The sequence below is a fragment of the Leptonychotes weddellii genome, chromosome 10 (assembly GCF_054177405.1).
Source record: "Leptonychotes weddellii isolate Sample4059 chromosome 10, ASM5417740v2, whole genome shotgun sequence".
In the NCBI taxonomy this organism is placed as follows: domain Eukaryota; kingdom Metazoa; phylum Chordata; class Mammalia; order Carnivora; family Phocidae; genus Leptonychotes; species Leptonychotes weddellii.
This window is the reverse complement of record NC_138378.1, coordinates 36,955,969-36,972,628: the sequence shown is the minus strand read 5'-3', so window position 1 is coordinate 36,972,628 and position 16,660 is coordinate 36,955,969. Positions and strand designations below refer to the sequence as shown.

Genomic DNA, 16,660 nt, shown 5'->3' with positions numbered 1-16,660 from the left:
TTTTTTTAATTTTAAAGTAACCTCTACACCCAACGTGGGGCTCAAACCCACAACCCTGAAATCAAGAGTTGCATGCTCCACCGACTGAGCCAGCCAGGTGGCCCCAAAAGTATTCTGGACTGGGGACAATTGTAGTGCTAGAAAGCAGACCATTGGTTGCCTAGAGTCAGGGGTGGGGAATGGATTAACTGCAAAGGGGCAAAGGGAGTCTTTGTTTTTGAGGGGTGATGGAAGGCTCTGTATCTTGATTATGGTTATTACACAACCGTATACAATTGTCAAAACCCATCAAATTGGGTCACTCACCCAAACTCATTAAAAATGGGTGAATTTTGGGGTGCCTGGGTGGCTCAGATGGTTAAGCGTCTGCCTTCGGCTCAGGTCATGACCCCCGGGTCCTGGGATCGAGTCCCACATCAGGCTCCCAGCTCAGCGGGGAGCCTGCTTCTCCCTCTGACCCTCTCCCCTCTCATGCTGTTTCTCTCTCGCTCGCTCTCTAAAAAATAAAGAAAATCTTAAAAAAAAAAAAAAATGGGTGAATTTTATTGCATGTAAATAATTTTAAAAAATCTGAAATAAAATCTTAAAAAAAGGGGGGGTGCCTGGGTGCTCAGTTGTTAAACATCTACCTTCGGCTCAGGTCATGATCCCAGGGTCCTGAACTCTAGCCCCACATCGGGCTCCCTGCTCAGCAGGGAGCCTGCTTCTCCCTCTCCCACTCCCCCTGCTTGTGTTCCCTCTGTTTCTGTCAAATAAATAAAATCTTAAAAAAATAAAAAATTAAAATAAAATCTGAGTTCCCCATTTCAGAATTTAAGCAAGTCCTTAAAAAGGCCTACATAGTCCCATCTTACTCTCCCCTCCCTCCCTCCCTCTCGCCCCACTCCAGCTACACAGCCCTTTCTACTTCCTCTCATACAGACCCTCAAAGCAGGGATGTCTGTGAAACCCTTTTCTCAGACAAGGTAAGGACAGTCACTGAGAGGAAGGGGTTAGAAAATGTAATAGCAACTGGCATTGCTCTAACATCTCAAGAGTATGGTCCTTTTTCTAGTAATTCATTCTTAATACATTTTACAAGAGTACATAAACTTGAAAACTAAGTTATTCAAATAAGTCAGACTCTAGGGGCACCTGGGTGGCTCAGTCAGTTAAGCCTCTGCCTTTGGCTCAGCTCATGATCTCAGTGACCTAGGATCCAGCCCTGTGTCAGGGTCCCTGCTCAGCGAGGAGTCTGCTTCTCCCTCTCCCTTTGCACCTCCCTCCACTTGTGCTCTCTCTCAAATAAATAAAATCTTTTAAAAAAAGAGAGATTCTAAATGTGGCAGCTTTAGGAATAAAAATTATTTTGCTTTTTCCTCCTCATGTATACATAAGAGTGACCTGACAAAAATCTACGTAAGTCTAAAAAGTAGTCTTCCCATTAAGTATACAATAAAAATTCAAACTTTTGTTCAAGGAAATATTCAAAGAAAAACATGAAAAAATGATCAAGTGTCACTTTAATGTGTGCTGTAGGTGCAAAAAATTGTCCACTTCTACAGATGCCCATGGTTTTACTAGCAGGGGACTGAATCACAGCCTCAGGTATAAATCAAAAGCTAAAGAAAACGAGCTTTGGTGTTTAAGAATTAAACATAGGTGTTTGAGAATTACAAAGACATATCAAGGTTAGAATTGGCAATTCTTCACAAGTCAGCCTATTTATCTTAAAAAATTTTTTAGATTGTAAATTCTTTCCCTTGGAGGGAAACCTTCCTAAAGAAAAGGTTAGATTATTAGACAAGCAGGTATTCCTTAGGAAAAATCCTGCATCAAGAGGATAAGAGCATGAAATAAGAAGTTGAAAGACAGCATTCCCTTTCCTTGTTTTCCCAGAAAACATAAGTTACTCCGAAATGGCCTTTATCCAATTAAATGCTGAATGAAAAGCTTTGTGAAATGCCTACTACCACCAAGAAATGATGCTCATTTATTTGAAGAACACAAAGTTCAAATTTGGTTCCTGTCCAGGTCTCATTTTCTTCTAACACTTAGGGCAATTATTTTTTACCATTAATGCAACATACACACAGACACACAGACACACACACAGAACTCCAGGATTGGGAGTCCATATGAATAAAAAAAAACTACAAGAAGTCTAATCAAGGACTTGATCTAATTCTCCTTTTGTTAAAATGATTCAATGGTGGCGTCTGAGTGGCTCAGTCGGGTAGGTGGCTGACATAGGCTCAGGTCATGATCTCAGGGTCCTGGGATCGAGTTCTGCGTCCCTGCCTCGGGCTCCGTACTCAGCGGGGAGTCTGCTTGAGGATTCTCTCTCCCTCTATCTCTGCCCCTCCCCCTGCTCATGTTCTCTCTCAAATAAATAAATAAAATATTAAAAAAAAGATTCAATGTTTCTCTGCCATTAGCTGCTCCAAAATAATACTAGGAAAGCATCCTATTACAGTTTTATATACCTTAAGAGGTGCTCTAGACTAGCATAAACATTTGATGATAGGACAATGGAATAAATGAAGTATTAGGTAAAGAATACAAATAAAAGTTTATTATACAAAACTGAGGTCTTCATATTTCATAGTTCACTAAGGCTAAACAAAGCCTAGGTATTTTTTAAAATCATTCACAAAAATCTCACTTCCACTCTCCCTCATCCCAACTATTAAAAAATGGGCCTGACCAAATGTTATCAAAACAAACACTATAAATAACACCAAGTGCTTTAAAGACAACTCTCCCATATGTTATTTCTTGGCATAGGTGATCTTCATGGCATGGGACGGTGTGATTTTAAATCCCTGTAAAGCATCCCTGGCAGCTCCAGCCTGTCCATCATTTTCAAATTCAACAAAAGCAATGTCATGCCTCCCAGGTACCAAACGTACTTCCTTGAAGCCAGGAAACCTACAAGAGAAACAATTTATATACATAAATATATAAAGTATATAAAGGATATCAAATACATGAATGCTTATTCTGTGTTTAAATCAGCAACTTCCCAATACTGGTCTAGGAAAAGTATCATATCCTACCAAGAATCCTGAGTAGGCTGAAAGAATCTAAAATACAAATAATAATACAATGAAAGAAGTACAGGTATAATGTAAGCTAGTTCAATTTTGTCACTATATCAAAGCTTTGTTTCCTCTTATACTCATCAATTAAGAGTAATTCAAACATTAGAGGTAATTCAGCTTTTTATTTGCTAAATCTGCAGATTGGCTTCAATTCACATCATTAATCCCAGACCAAATCAAGGACGCTATAGGAATTACTGTTGCGATACACAAAAGGATTCAACCCATAGAAGAACTATTTGTCCTGTTGGGAGGCTTTCAGAACACAGACTGGTTTACGATAAAACTTACTGATTAAATAGCATGGACAACATCATCTCATTAGTCTCTTCTGGTAAATTATTGAGGAATAAAATATAGTTTGGAGGGTAATCAGGGACCTATTACAAAGAAAAAAGGCAAAGTTAGCTTTAAGTATAAAAAGTATAGTAAACCATTCGGTTCTTACATTAAAATCTAAACTTCAGAGAGCTACGTTCCAGTTTATTAAGGATTATGAAATTGTAGCACTACAGCGAACACTAATGCTGAAAAACAATGACACCGGAGAAATAAACATAAACCTAACAGCAACTACGCAGACATTCAAGTCACTTAATACAAATTTGGATGATTACAAATCTTAGTTTGTATTTAAAGTTTAAAGTATTTAATAGTTAGTTTGTATTTAAGTTTAAAGTATTTAATAGTATTTAAAACAATGTTTAAGTTTTAAGCATCCAGAGTCAGCTGTACTGGAAGGATTGTCAACTAGATTACATAACTGAAAGACCCTAACAAAACTAGAGAAGACAGCAGTGTCACCCATCTTCAGCTGGTTACCCGAATAATAACTCAGGTTTCAATCCTCGGAGTTATTGTTTACAATCTCCCAGCATTTAAGAAAATTTGGAACTACCACTTAGAGCCAATACTTGGTGACTCTTAATGTTTTCTGCAAGTAAATGAGATATACAGAGCATCTACTTATATCCAATAAGTAGAAACAAGTATTATTAGATGTTAAACTAATTATCTGATACCCTAAGCTGGGGTTATGGGGAACTATAGGGACAGGGTCATCCTGTACCTAAGAGCCTCTCTGTCTTCAGGCGGCTACTTTCATGAAGAGAAAAGAGGACATGTAAAGAACTTAAGGCTTAGAGAATTAAGTGCTGGCATTTGTAAGCTGTACTATAATTGCTGAAAGACTCCAAAGGAGGGAGGGAGAGAATATAGGAAAATGCACATAACTTCAAATCAGAGAAGGAAAGCTCTGAGGTGCAAGGAATTCTCCGGACTTAAGGATCTTGTCAGACTCGAGCATCCAAGGAACCAAAAGGAAACCATTAGTACCCAATTGAGGCTTTCTCTTTGAGGCCTCCAGCAGGGAGATTTGCTAAGAGGTTTCTAAAACCTATCTATAAAGAGACATATATTTGTTCTCAGAAGCCGGAGCAAGAGTAACCATAAAACAACCTTGCTCTATTTAAAAAAAGACAGTTCAGTGCTTTGAGCAACTGGTAGGGAAAGAGAGCCCATTCACCTGACCAATTTCCCCAACCTGTGTGTCTGTAAAGTCCTGGGGGCTTTGTACATATTGTAGCGAAAATAGTTCGCTCCCAGCCTTTGTAGTTTAAAATCTGTCATTTTGATTCCATCATCGAAACATATGGAAAGCAAGGAATAAAGTCAGGTTTCATTTCTGCCCCTTAAAAAAATTGCAATGTTTTGAGAAGTGAGTTTCTATGTTAAAGTGTTATATAATTTCATGTCTTTTTTTTTTTTTTTAAGATTTTATTTATTTATTTGACAGAGAGAGACACAGTGCAAGAGAGGGAACACAAGCAGGGGGAGTGGGAGGAGAAGCAGGCCTCCTGTGGAGCAGGGAGCCTGATGCGGGGCTCAATCCCAGGACCCTGGGACCATGACCTGAGCCGAAGGCAGACGCTTAACAACTGAGCCACCTAGGCGCCCCTAATTTCATGTCTTGTAAAAGGAATTATTTTCATTTTTTGGAGACAGGCAAGTTGTTGTATATTATTCTTATTGGTTTATAATTTTACTTTAAAAAGTAAGCACCCACGGAAACAAAGATTACCTGAGGATTTGGTGTTGAATTTCCTTGGGTATTTGCTGCATTTGGTGTTCCCTAAACAAAAGAAATAGAAAACAGTTAAAATTTCTGATCGCTCTAAAACAGCAACAGGTGATTATAATTTTAATTACTGCATAAAAATAACATTAATTTTTAAAAGGCCACCTACTAAATGGGAGAAGATATTTACAAATGACATAACCAATAAAGGGTTAAGTATCCGAAGTATATTAGAAACTGATGAAACACCCAAAAAACAAATAATCCAACTAAAAAATCAGCAGAAGACATGAACAGACATTTCTCCAAAGACAAAGAGATGGCTAACAGACACATGAAAAGATGCTCAATATCACTCATCATCAGGGAAATGCAAGTCAAAACTACAAGGAGATGTCACCCCATACTTGTCAGAATGGCTAAGATCAGAAACACAAGAAACCACAAGTGTTGGTGAGGATGTGGAGAAAAAGGAACCCTCTTGCACTGCTGATCGGAAGGCAAACTGGTGCAGCCACTCTGGAAAACTGTGTGGAGATTCCTCAAAAAATTAAAAATAGAACCACCCCATGATCCAGTGATCGCACTACTGGGTATTTACCCAGAGAATACAAAAACACTAATTCAAAGGGATACATGCACCCCGATGTTTATAGCAGCTTTATTTACAATAGCCACCCAAGTGTCCATCAATAGATGAATGGATAAAGATGTGGTGTATATATTCAATGTGATATTATTCAGCCATAAAAAAGAATGAAATCCTGTCTTTTGCAACAACACGGATGGAACCAGAGGGCATAATGCTAAATGAAATAAGTCAGTCAGAGAAAGACAAATACTGTATGATTTCACTCATACGTGGAATTTAAGAAACAAAACTAACAAAGGAAAAACAAAAAGAGAGACACACAGCAAGAAACAGACCCTTAACTACAGAGAACAAACTGATGGTTACCAGAGGGGAGATGGGTAGAGGGATGAGAGAAATAGGGGACAGGGATTAAGGAGGATAATTATCGTGACAAGCAAGGAGTCATGTACAGAAGTGTCGAATCACTATACTATACACCTGGAACTAACAACACTTAAGCTAACTCTACTGGAATTAAAACCTTAAAAAAACACATTAATTTAAAAAGATTTCTTATTCTAAGAATTTACATGGTACCTGAGTCAAACTTTAACTTGTCAGTTAATTTTGAAAGATCTAGTCCAAAATTTTAAAGACTGTTAATCATAAAATTTAATCTCTAACCTTCAAAATTATGGAGAAATATATACGGAAAAACCAAGAACCAGTCTTTTTTTTTTTTTTTTTTTAACAATCAGACAAAAGTCAAGCATTGTACTTCTTGAAACTGATTTCTAATGACTTTCAATCCAAAAGTAACTGCATTTTGGACGATAATCTCACTTTTATCTGGCATTTTAAATTAGATTTTTGAATTCCTGAACTGTTCAAAGAAAGCAGTTTTGTGTGGAGTACTCAAGATAAAAGATAATATCTATAGCATTATTGACAGGCGTAGAACTTGAGAAAGATGCCAGCAAATATTAACATATTTTGAAGAATGATGGAACTAAATGTCATACAAATTCAAATAAAACTGTTTAATATAAATCTGCATTTGTAAGGGTTTAGATTTAATTTAGGGCTTAAATATAAATATCGGAATTCTAGAACTCAACCAATTCCAGCTTCTTGAAATTGCACCTTTTAAACACACACACAGGCACATACAGACACACACACCCCAAAGATCATCCCATAAGTGGAAAACGGACATCCCTATCAAGTTCTTAACACCAACAAACCTAGGAACTTTGTTCATCTCACCTGACCAGGCTTTTTGTTTGCAGTGGTTGCAGTCTGTTCCACAGTTTTTGCTTTTTTCTTTTCCTTCTTCTTTTCTTTGTCAGCAAAAGTGCCGCGCATTTTAGATATTATATCAGAATCTGTTTTTGCATACTGGATTCGCTGTTTTAATTATTTGGAAACAGGTTACTATTCATTATGCTGAAAGCTGTTTATACTCTTCATTAGTATTTCAAATTTCATTACACAAACACACTACAAGCTGGTTTTAAACACATCCCTAAGGAAATCTGTCAAATACACTGAGCACCAAATGAAAATAAATTGTGGTCTATGATTCACAACTTAGACAAAGTTAGACTCAACTATGCTTATTAGAAGAAAACCCATAGATTTTCATATGGGAAACACAGAACTTTGCAACATCTGCACCACTGCTTCTCTCAATTTCATGAAACAGAAAAAAGCACTGGAAAGTTGTCTACTCCTTGGTAAGGACTCTCAATAAAAGGGTCAAGATGTGTCGATTAGCTGTGGAATGTATTATATGGAATTTGTTATTTCCACAGGTAAAGTACTCAAGATTGAGAATGATTTCCCTTTGAATCTGATCTAGGATTTTTAAATGAAATGACTAATACTGGCAACAATTTAAACTTCAAAATGCTTTGAAAAGAAACAAACTAGCATCTCAGCTAGTGCAACCAGGCCACTTGCTGATTCTTCCTATACCACGGCCAGCAAGAACAGTATGCCAGCAAGGTAACAGGAGAGCTTTTAAAAACCCTAGTCTAGGAGAGCATTTGGTAAACTTTAACATGCATTCTAACTACATGGAAGACTGCAGATTCTGATGCAGTAGGTCTGAATGAGGCCTGAGATTCTGCACTTCTAACAGGCACAAAGTGGATGGTGGGGCCCACACTTTGAGTAGCATGGCCCTGGCCTAAAGCATTATCACACAGCTAGATTCAACACCAATCACCCAAATTTTTGCTAGGAGTTAAACCATTTTCTAGGGTGTATCTATTTGCAAACTGCAATTTCCATTTCCAGGAAACATTTCTTCTCTGGAGCTGAATGAGCTGAAACAATTTCTCTGACCATATCAAAACACAAGAGTCCTACAAATTACTATCTAAAATTGCCTTATAGAATAAGAATTTCATCTCAGTCTGAAAGGAAACAAGTGACCTAAAACAACATGGGTTTGAAAGAAAATTTGTTAAAACCAAAAGCAAGTCTCTCTTTTTCCCCAGCTAGAGATGAGTGTGCTGGGAAAACAAGAGGGGAGCACCCTACCCTCACCTCAGTATGCAAAGCTTTCTCTGGCTATTCTGGGCTACTGTACCATAGGGTTTCTAAGCGGACTTATCCCTGTAAGCAACTGCTGGTTTGGCATGTCATCATCTAACCAGAAGGAATGCTTAGACTCTTTTTTTTTAAATTTTGTTTTAGATTTTATTTATTTGAGAGAGTGAGAGGCAGAGATAGTGAGAGAGAGCACAGTGGGAAGGAAAGGGAGAAGCAGGCTCCCCGCAAAGCAAGGAGCCTGACACAGGACTTGATCCCAGGACCCCGGGATCATGACCTGAGCTGAAGGCAGACACTTAACGACTGAGCCACCCAGGCACCCGCTTAGACTAACTCTTAGTCCCAAGGACTCCCCTGCCATCTCCCCTGTGTCTTCAACCTTCTCCCTGACCTGAACAGATCTTGGGTGACCTGTCCTTATGACACAGTCACCTGTGAAAAATCCCTGATCTCAGCCATCATTCTCAGCTGGCTGATCTACACTACTGATTCTCAACCAGAGGTGATTCTGTCCACAGGGGACAACTGGTGCTATTGAATGGAGACAGTCTGGGTTGTCATGCTACTGGCATGTGGTAGATTGAGCCCAGGGATCCTGCTTAACACTGCAATGAACACGATAGCCCACCACAACAAGAATTATTCAGGTCAAAATGTCAAAAGTACCAATGCTGAAAAACCTTGGTTGGAGACCAAAGACCCATAAGGGACAAAAAAAAGTATACCCACAGCTTAGAGAAGGAGCAAGGTTTACATTTATGCCAAAGGTTTCATAACAGAAGCCATTCAGGAAGATGGTTCTACATTACTGAGGTATTTTTGGCATTAAATAACCAAATTTCCTTGAATTTGGGTAATTTTGTTATGAGTTCCAAGTTATAGCAAATTTTGCTTACTTCTGATCTGGTATGTTGGGATTTAAAACAGAAGAGCAACTAAAACCACCTGAATAAACACAAAGCAAGACAGCTCAAAGAACATTCTTCTTCCTCTTCCAGGATGCTGGAAATTTGGCAGTATCTGCTACCTTCCTGAAGGTAGAAATGGAACTCATAAAACACTTTCAGTGCATTATCAGTCTACTGGACTTTTTCCATTGACTTAAAATAATTAGTTGGCAAAGTGAAGCCAGTCTAGCTTCCTGTCTAGCTTTCCTGTATCTGAGTAACTGGCGCATGCAAACTTGTCATCTCAACTCAACAAAACAAAATCCTCTATAGGAAGAAATCGTTCCTCCATATTAATGTAATTTTCGATTTAAACTAAAACCCAGTCTTATGCTCCTGCCAACTGTGATCTCCATTATACTATTTCTTCATACTTACTAAGACAGACAAACTGGTTTCAGGCAATTCCAACTTATTAAAAAGAGTGTATGAAGGCACAATCCTAGTTTTCTGAGGTGGGCCTTTCCACACAGCTGGTGCCCATCAGGTGAGAAGTGATGGGAAAAGGGGAACTGGATAGAAAAGGAGAAGAAAACTTGCTCTAGTAACAGAGAAAAAAATGCCCACTCCTGAATTAAATAATGTGCTATATAAAGGCCCTCGAACCAATGACCACAGCCAACACTGCCTGTTTTTATAAATCAGGTCTTGCTGGAACACAGCCACATTCGTTCATTTGCATACCATCTACAGCTGCTTTTGCTGCCATAAAGGCAATTACACAGCTGCAGGAGAGATCATCTGGCTCACAAGGCCTAAAATACTTACTATCTGGCCCTTTAGGACAGTGTGCCAACTCCTAGTTTGGGGGGAAAAATCGTAATACTGGGTGTCAGGTTAGCTTTCGAGGCCTTGTACTGCCATTGGTTGTATTAATATAACCTAGACTGCCAATTAACCTTTCTGTGCCTGATTCATTCTTTCATTCTATCTCTTTCTTTTTTTTTTCCGATTCTTCATTTCTAAAATAAAGGGATTAGACCAGTATCTGCACTAGACTATGGGCCAAATCCAGCCAGCCCATGGCCTATTTTTGTATGGCCTATAGGTTAAGGACTTCTTTTTTCCCTACAGTTTTAAAGGGTTGTTAAAAAAACTCACACAGACACAAGAATATGTGACAGAAACTGTGGCCCACAAAGCCTCAAATATTTACTATCCAGTCCTTTATATAAAGTTTTTGCTGACCTCTGAATTAGCCTAAAGGATAACCAATCTGCTTACATTTTATAGGTACTGAAAATGAACACAGGCACACAGCCAGTTAATGGTAGAGTCAGAATGAGGATCCAGGGCCTGGAAACTCTGGGCCTTGGCTTTCCCCTCAAGGTCTCTTCTCATCCCATTCTAGTCTCTGGAAAAAGCACTAGGAATCCGTACCCAAGGTACTCTGTAGGTACACATGATTCCATTGATTTAAAATATTTAGTTGGCAAAGTGAAGCCAGTGCCAATAATTTCTAGACAGTGGCCTCCTGAGTTCCCTAGTCCCTCTCGGTCCTCCAACAACCCAATCTTCACCCAGCAGCTAAATGTGAATCTCACATCATTCCTGAGGTTAAAACTTTCTATGCATGACTATTTCACTGTCACTCATTGTTTATTCATCAATAAAACCTATGATTTAAACCTATGAATTTTTCTTAGATCACTGCTTTTTCTTTTTTTTGATCACTGCTTTTTCTAGACTGCATGGCTTCTGATATGTATTTTGCTATGCTATTTTCTGAAACTTCAAATTGATTTCCTCTCTGACCCATGATTTTTGTGTTTTGTATTGTTTTACAAGTTTACAAAAAAGGTTTCTTTTTAATCTTGAGTTAACTTCTAGTTCTTCTGAGATGAGAATATTGCCAATACTGCCACTATTTTTTAAACATTGTACACCTAGTGTACAATGTTTAAAAAATATTGTATTTTGTTACTGCCCATCTGAACTATCATAAACTAGTGAATTATAAACTCTACTATTACTGTGTTTCTATAAATACAAATGTGTAAATAAAATAAACCCAAACTTGCTTTAACAATTAAAAACAGAAAGGAACAGCCATAGTTTCAAATGCATATCTACAAACTTAACATACCATTAAGTGATTAAACCCAAAATATAAGATTGCCTTACCATTGGTTTACCATAAAATGGAAATCCTTGTAACTGTCTCAAGGCATTTGTGGATGAGCCCAGTTCCTTAAAAATAACAAAGGCTTGCCCCCTCATCTTCATGGTCTTTAAAGCTACAATATCTACAACGTGGCCAAACTGAGAAAACAGGGCATACAGGGATCTCTTCAACTCTGAGCAAAAGTAGAGGGGAAAACAATTTATTTATTAAAGAAACAGTGGCAAAACTCTTCATAAAATGACACTGCAATGAGTGCCCCCCACCACGCATTTACTTAAAGTTACATATTTTAATAAAATCACATTATACTACTGGCTATCTAATTTTAAAAGTTGTGTTTTTCTTTAAGATTTTATTCATTTATTTGACAGAGAGAGACACAGCAAGAGAAAGAACACAAGCAGGGGGAGTGGGAGAGGGAGCAGCAGGTCTCCCGCAGAGCAGGGAACCAATTCAGGGCTCGACCCCAGAACTCTGGGATCATGACCTGAGCCACCCAGGCGCCCCTAAAAGTTGTTTCAAATCATTTTATCTGAGTGAAAACATATTCACCAAATTTCCAGCCCCTACCTACTTTTGTTTTTAAAAAACCTTAAAATTCTCACACAAAAGGAACAAGCCATTATTTCAGGTACTGACAAAGATTACTACATGACAAGTTTTGAAGCAGTACAGTTTTTTTTTTTTTTTTAAGATTTTATTTTTTTTATTTATTCATGAGAGACAGAGAGAGAGACAGAGGCAGAGGGAGAAGCAGGCTCCCCGCGGAGCAGGGAGCCCGATGCGGGACTCGATCCCAGTACCCTGGGATCATGACCTGAGCCGAAGGCAGACGCTTAACCGACTGAGCCACCCAGGCGTCCCGAAGCAGTACAGTTTTTAAGATGCTAGCAATTAAATGCACTTCGGTTGTGAACAAATGGTTTTTAAAAGCACTTACCTTCTTTTTTAATTTTGTCATTCATATTGTTGATGTAAATTGTATGATTTGGTCTGATATCCATGTTTGGAGTTAAACTGTTCAAACTGCCTAAGGAGACAGTAAATATTCTGTTATAAACAGGGAGCATTAACTCACACTGTTGTGTCGTATAAGGACAACACAGGGATTATTTTTTTTTTTTAAAGATTTTATTTATTTGACAGAGACATAGCGAGAGAGGGAACACAAGCAGGGTGAGCGGGAGAGGGAGAAGCAGGCTTCCCGCCAAGCAGGGAGCACGATGTGGGGCTCGATCCCAGGACCCTGGGATCATGACCTCAGCCTCAGTCGTTAAGACTGAGCCACCCAGGCACGCCTAACACAGGGACTATTAACTTCTCAATTTTCTTTCAATCCCAAATGTCAGAAAATATCAGTTTTTGTTAGTAGTCTTTAAAACCTCTCCAGCACTTGCTAGCCCTCCTTTTTAAACAAAAAAATAGTTCTCAGGCACAAAACTTGGTGGAGCACCAGTATCTAGGCAGATTTTAATAACATTATTTCACCCAATACATTTATTTTTTAATTTATCTTTCACTTGCAACAAACAAGTTTTTTCACCTAACAAAATAACCTTTGTTTTTTAATGAAATTATTTTATTTTTTTAAGTAGGCTCCACACCCAGCATGGAGCCCAACGTGGGGCTTGAACTCGCAACCCTGAGATCAAGATCTGAGCTGAGATCAAGAATTGGATGTTTAACCAACTGAGCCACCCAGGCGCCCCACTTAATTAAATTATTTTTAAAATAATATTTTAGGTTTTAACAGAAATGAGAAAGAAACTAGCAAATGTGTGCCCAGTAAAAATCATTAACACATTAACGATGTTTGCCAAGCAATACTTCACGAGTACACTTAAAAAGTGCTTTCCTATCAATTACTTAATTTATATACACCATCACACAACTCTAACGGACTTGAAATTATGGAGCTCAGAGAGAGCAGTACGGCATGATGGTTAAGAGCTCGGATTCTAGTACCAGCCTCCTCTGAATTCAAATCTTATGTATGCTTATTACTAACTGCTTGACTGAAAGCAAGTTCTTTAATCTCAGGTCTACGGCTGTAAAATGGGGCTGGTGTTAACAACACTTACCTACTAGAACTCAGAAGACTAGATGACAAAGTTCTGGCACAGCTCTCAGATGGGCAGTGAACACTTCGAGTAGCTGTTATTAATGGCTAATACAGGTAAAGGACTTGTTATCGTTATCGTTAGACTAATCGTTAGCTAATGAACAGCAGACTTGGGAATTCCACCCTTGTTTCCTCGCCTTTTGCACTTTTCTTTCACAATCACTTGACTATTTCATTTTTTATACCGTTTTTAGTTGCCAACTGTGACCCTGCTTTATTTCCTTGGGTGCCCCCCCCATATACTTTCATTTCACTAATTTTAAACCCACTGTGTGTGAACAGTATAAGAAACCTGATAAGGGAAAAGCCTACAGACAAGGACTGCACTTGTGCGGAACAGGTGAAAGATAACTCAGAGATCTCGCTTCTCAGAGATCTGCGACCCACCCCCCCTTACCTGAAACCTGGAAGGGCTGGGGTCGCGAAAACGACAAGAAGAAGAAAGTGAGACGTCAAACTGAAGGCGGAACTCTCAAAGGAGAGGCTCTTGCAAGATCTCACGTGAGGTTTGAGAGTGGTCTGGACTAGAGCAAGGGCACCTGGAGTCCAAAGGCAGCCTCCCGCTTCTCTAGCCGTGGCAAGTTCGACCAAAGCCCCAGGAAGCGGCCAAGCGATCGCCGATCCCAACCCTTCCCACTAGAGACAATTCTCCTAAATTCGGAGGCCTAGCAGGACCAGCGCGTTAGTTTCCAACTCCTCCCGCCCTCTCGCCAACCCCTCCGCGAACCCGGGAGCAAACACTCGCCGTTCCCAGCACCGCGCCCCGTCCACTCCCTGCTCCCACAAACGGGCGTCAGGCCGAGAGGCGGCCGACAACCCGGAAAACGGAAACAGCGAACGAGAACGCGTTCCAACTTACCTGAGGCCTACGCTGGTCCCCCACGAACCGAAAGCCGGAAACGGAGCCGCTACCGGAAGTTACGCTACCACGCGCCTCAATCAAGCGCCGACAATTCGAGCAGTCGAGCTTAGAGTCGATCGATGCCCTCCGGCTCCTGCGACCGCGGCTGGACTCTCTCTGCGCATGCGCATACCTGGCTGCGGGAAGGGTGGCTGGGGATCGGGAAGGATCTTGTAGGAACCTCATGGATTAAACTGGATTCCTGGGGTCGTGCAGTGAGGCGATAGGGAAGGTCAGTGTTTCCTTACGCAGCCACGACTTTCTGTGGTTTTACCCCACACGACAGTGCCTTTCATCTTTCCAGACCCTATATAGCTTCATAGGCAGCCCCTCATGCCAACTACCTGGGAAGGTTCCTTGGTTTCGTCCTTCTCAGAGCTCTGGTGGCCTCTGGTTTAACATCACCTTGAGGGCACCTGGTACCTACCCCCAAGGGTCCTCTGATTCCTGGTGCTCTTGAGGGAACGCTTCTCACCATTCTGCTGATGAGCTTGAATCCCAGGAGCAACTCAGGTTGAGTCCCCAAAGCAGAGGGAATTGATGTCTCACTTTCGCTCTCACCTGATAAGGCAACCACCTCCAATGATGGCCAAGCAAGCACCCCTAAGATCATCTGCCTAAATTCACTGGGGAAAAAAAAATCCCTACCCCCCTTCCCATCTTCTCTCCCCACAAAATGCCTAGATTGTTCTAGGATGATAGAAGTTGTTGATGTTGATGCTTAGCTGAATGGGAATCCAAAAAAGTACATGAAGTCATTTTTCTGTTCACCAAATATATGTAAAGTATCATCTGAAATATGAAACGGTTGTTATAAGCCAAGGGAAATCTAATCATGTATCTTCTAATAATCTTTTTTTTTTTTAAAGATTTTATTTATTTATTTGACAGAGAGAGAGATAGTGAGAGAGGGAACACAAGCAGGGGGAGTGGGAGAGGGAGAAGCAGGCCTCCCGCGGAGCAGGGAGCCGGATGCGGGGCTCGATCCCAGGACTCTGGGATCATGACCTGAGCAGAAGGCAGACGCTTAACGACTGAGCCACCCAGGCACCCCCCCTTTTTTTTTTTTTAAGGATTTTATTTATTTGACAGAGAGAGACAGTGAGAGAGGGAACACAAGCGGGGGGAGCAGAAGAGGGAGAAGCAGGCTCTCCACTGAGCAGGGAGCCCGATGTGGGGCTCGATACCAGGACCCTGGGATCATGACCTGAGCTGAAGGCAGACGCTTAACGAATGAGCCACCCAGGCACCCCTTCTGATAACCTTAAAAAATAAAACTTATTTTACCATAAAAAAAGTGGGTTTACTCGGTAATGGCAGGTAATGTAAAATGCAAGACAAGCAAGTTACAGTCAAACCACTGGCAAACCCCACAAACACAGTAGAGGAATGTTATTTGTATGGAGAAGAAGGAGGAAATTGGGAGGGGTTGTTTTGAAAGAAAGATCGCCAGGTAATTAGGGTTTCTCATTGGCTGAGTTGCAGAAGTAATGAATTTCTTAGAGGAGATGCAGTGTACATCTTTTTTCTGTTGGGACCTGTAATTGATGATTGTTTCCTACTGAGAATTCTTTCCTTGAGTCTGTAATTGACACTAATTTTGGAGTTTGTAATTGACAGTTCTTCCTGTAATTGACATTGAGTGGTATTCCCCTTTCTAGCCTCCCCAGTCCACTTTGGTGAGGTTTCCCTTTATTAATTTTCGAACTTCCCCTTAACTAATCTCTCTGAGCCTCTTTTCCTCATCTGTAAACTAAGGATCATAGTAATACCTCATTTTGGAGCTATTGTGAAGATTAAGTAAGCTAAATGTAAAGTGGTTAGCACACTGTCAGACACAAAAGAAATGTTTTATAAATGCTATCTCTAAATGCTGGCTATGATTTGTACATATGAAGAGGCCAAATAGGTTGGTTTTATAAGATGGGGATTTTTATTTTTTAAAAGATCACCTGAAGGTAGAACAACTTGAAAATAATGTAAGCTTCTTAAGGGTGGGGATTTTGCCTACTTTGTTCACTCAAGTACCTTTCAAAGGTAAAGTCATCCTTCCATCCTTTCATTCACTCAAGTACCCTCAGTAACTGATACTCAATAAGCATATTGAATGAATGGATGAAACTTCATGGAAAATTTAGTAGCACTAAACAAATGTGATATTTTACGAAGATGCACGTAAGTGTAGGACATAAACAATCACAGAAAAGCATTATTTGTATATATATAATTTATTAAATATACTAATATATTAATATAAATAAATTATTTATTA

General features: G+C 39.8%; 1 protein-coding gene across 8 annotated transcripts; it reads right to left on the bottom strand.

Moving 5' to 3' along the window:
* Window positions 1-2,532: 2,532 nt before the first annotated feature.
* Window positions 2,533-14,492, bottom strand: SNRPB2 (small nuclear ribonucleoprotein polypeptide B2). 8 transcript variants are annotated; one of them, XM_081833251.1, is made up of 8 exons: window positions 14,347-14,492; window positions 13,447-13,532; window positions 12,306-12,391; window positions 11,365-11,537; window positions 7,001-7,141; window positions 5,164-5,214; window positions 3,375-3,463; window positions 2,533-2,910 (listed from the first exon to the last, which is right to left on the bottom strand). In XM_081833251.1, exons 3-8 carry the CDS (start codon window positions 12,367-12,369, stop codon window positions 2,751-2,753), a joined length of 678 nt encoding a protein of 225 aa, XP_081689377.1. In that variant the 5' UTR covers window positions 12,370-12,391; window positions 13,447-13,532; window positions 14,347-14,492; the 3' UTR covers window positions 2,533-2,750. The 8 variants fall into 8 exon arrangements, with proteins under 8 accessions (XP_081689377.1, XP_030885658.1, XP_081689379.1 ...); XM_031029798.2 differs by lacking the exon at window positions 14,347-14,492 and adding an exon at window positions 13,885-14,205 and having other exon boundaries at window positions 12,306-12,395; XM_081833253.1 differs by lacking the exon at window positions 14,347-14,492 and adding an exon at window positions 13,885-14,205.
* Window positions 14,493-16,660: the final 2,168 nt, after the last annotated feature.

Excerpts from the sequence above, each read along its gene's own strand:
- SNRPB2 (XM_081833251.1), bottom strand. The coding sequence starts at position 12,369 with ATGGATATCAGACCAAATCATACAATTTACATCAACAATATGAATGAC. Across the intron at positions 11,538-12,305 it reads TGACAAAATTAAAAAAGAAG|AGTTGAAGAGATCCCTGTAT; the intron begins GTAAGTGCTTTT and ends ACTTTTGCTCAG. Across the intron at positions 5,215-7,000 it reads CAAACAAAAAGCCTGGTCAG|GGAACACCAAATGCAGCAAA; the intron begins GTGAGATGAACA and ends TCTTTTGTTTAG.